Source organism: Penaeus monodon, chromosome 20 (genome assembly GCF_015228065.2).
Source record: "Penaeus monodon isolate SGIC_2016 chromosome 20, NSTDA_Pmon_1, whole genome shotgun sequence".
Classification (NCBI taxonomy): domain Eukaryota; kingdom Metazoa; phylum Arthropoda; class Malacostraca; order Decapoda; family Penaeidae; genus Penaeus; species Penaeus monodon.
In genome coordinates, this window is record NC_051405.1 from 11,989,944 (window position 1) to 11,990,292 (window position 349).

Consider the following 349-nt stretch of genomic DNA (forward strand, 5'->3'; position numbering starts at 1 on the left):
CAGCTCCCAGTTTGAGTACAACCATATATAATAGAGTTATCCCATACATTAGTATATACCTTTTAAACTGCAGAAAAATAAATTTTTGAGTAAAACTAGTTGTTTAGAGTATGATTAGATATTTTATTTGTTTATTGATCAGTCCTTTATAGATCACTGACTATAGAAAAAATTAAATTAAATATTCCTATTTTTGCAGCCAAACAAAAATGAAGCCAATATGCTGCGTAGATCCTCTAGACGAGCAACCATTGAGAGAAGAGTTTGGGCTGTTCCAAAGAAGCCCAGCAAACCTGGCACAAGTGCCAAAGGAAAGTGTGCTCCAAAGAGTGACAAGAAAGGTAGAAAG

General features: G+C 34.4%; 1 protein-coding gene across 1 annotated transcript in view; it reads left to right on the forward strand.

Moving 5' to 3' along the window:
• The window catches only part of LOC119585629, a gene marked incomplete in the record, with an annotated part of 5,565 nt that overhangs the window by 3,696 nt on the left and 1,520 nt on the right, over positions 1-349 (forward strand). Inside the window, 1 exon segment of the mRNA XM_037934297.1 lies at positions 200-349. Within this exon segment, the coding sequence (XP_037790225.1) occupies positions 200-349 (150 nt within the window).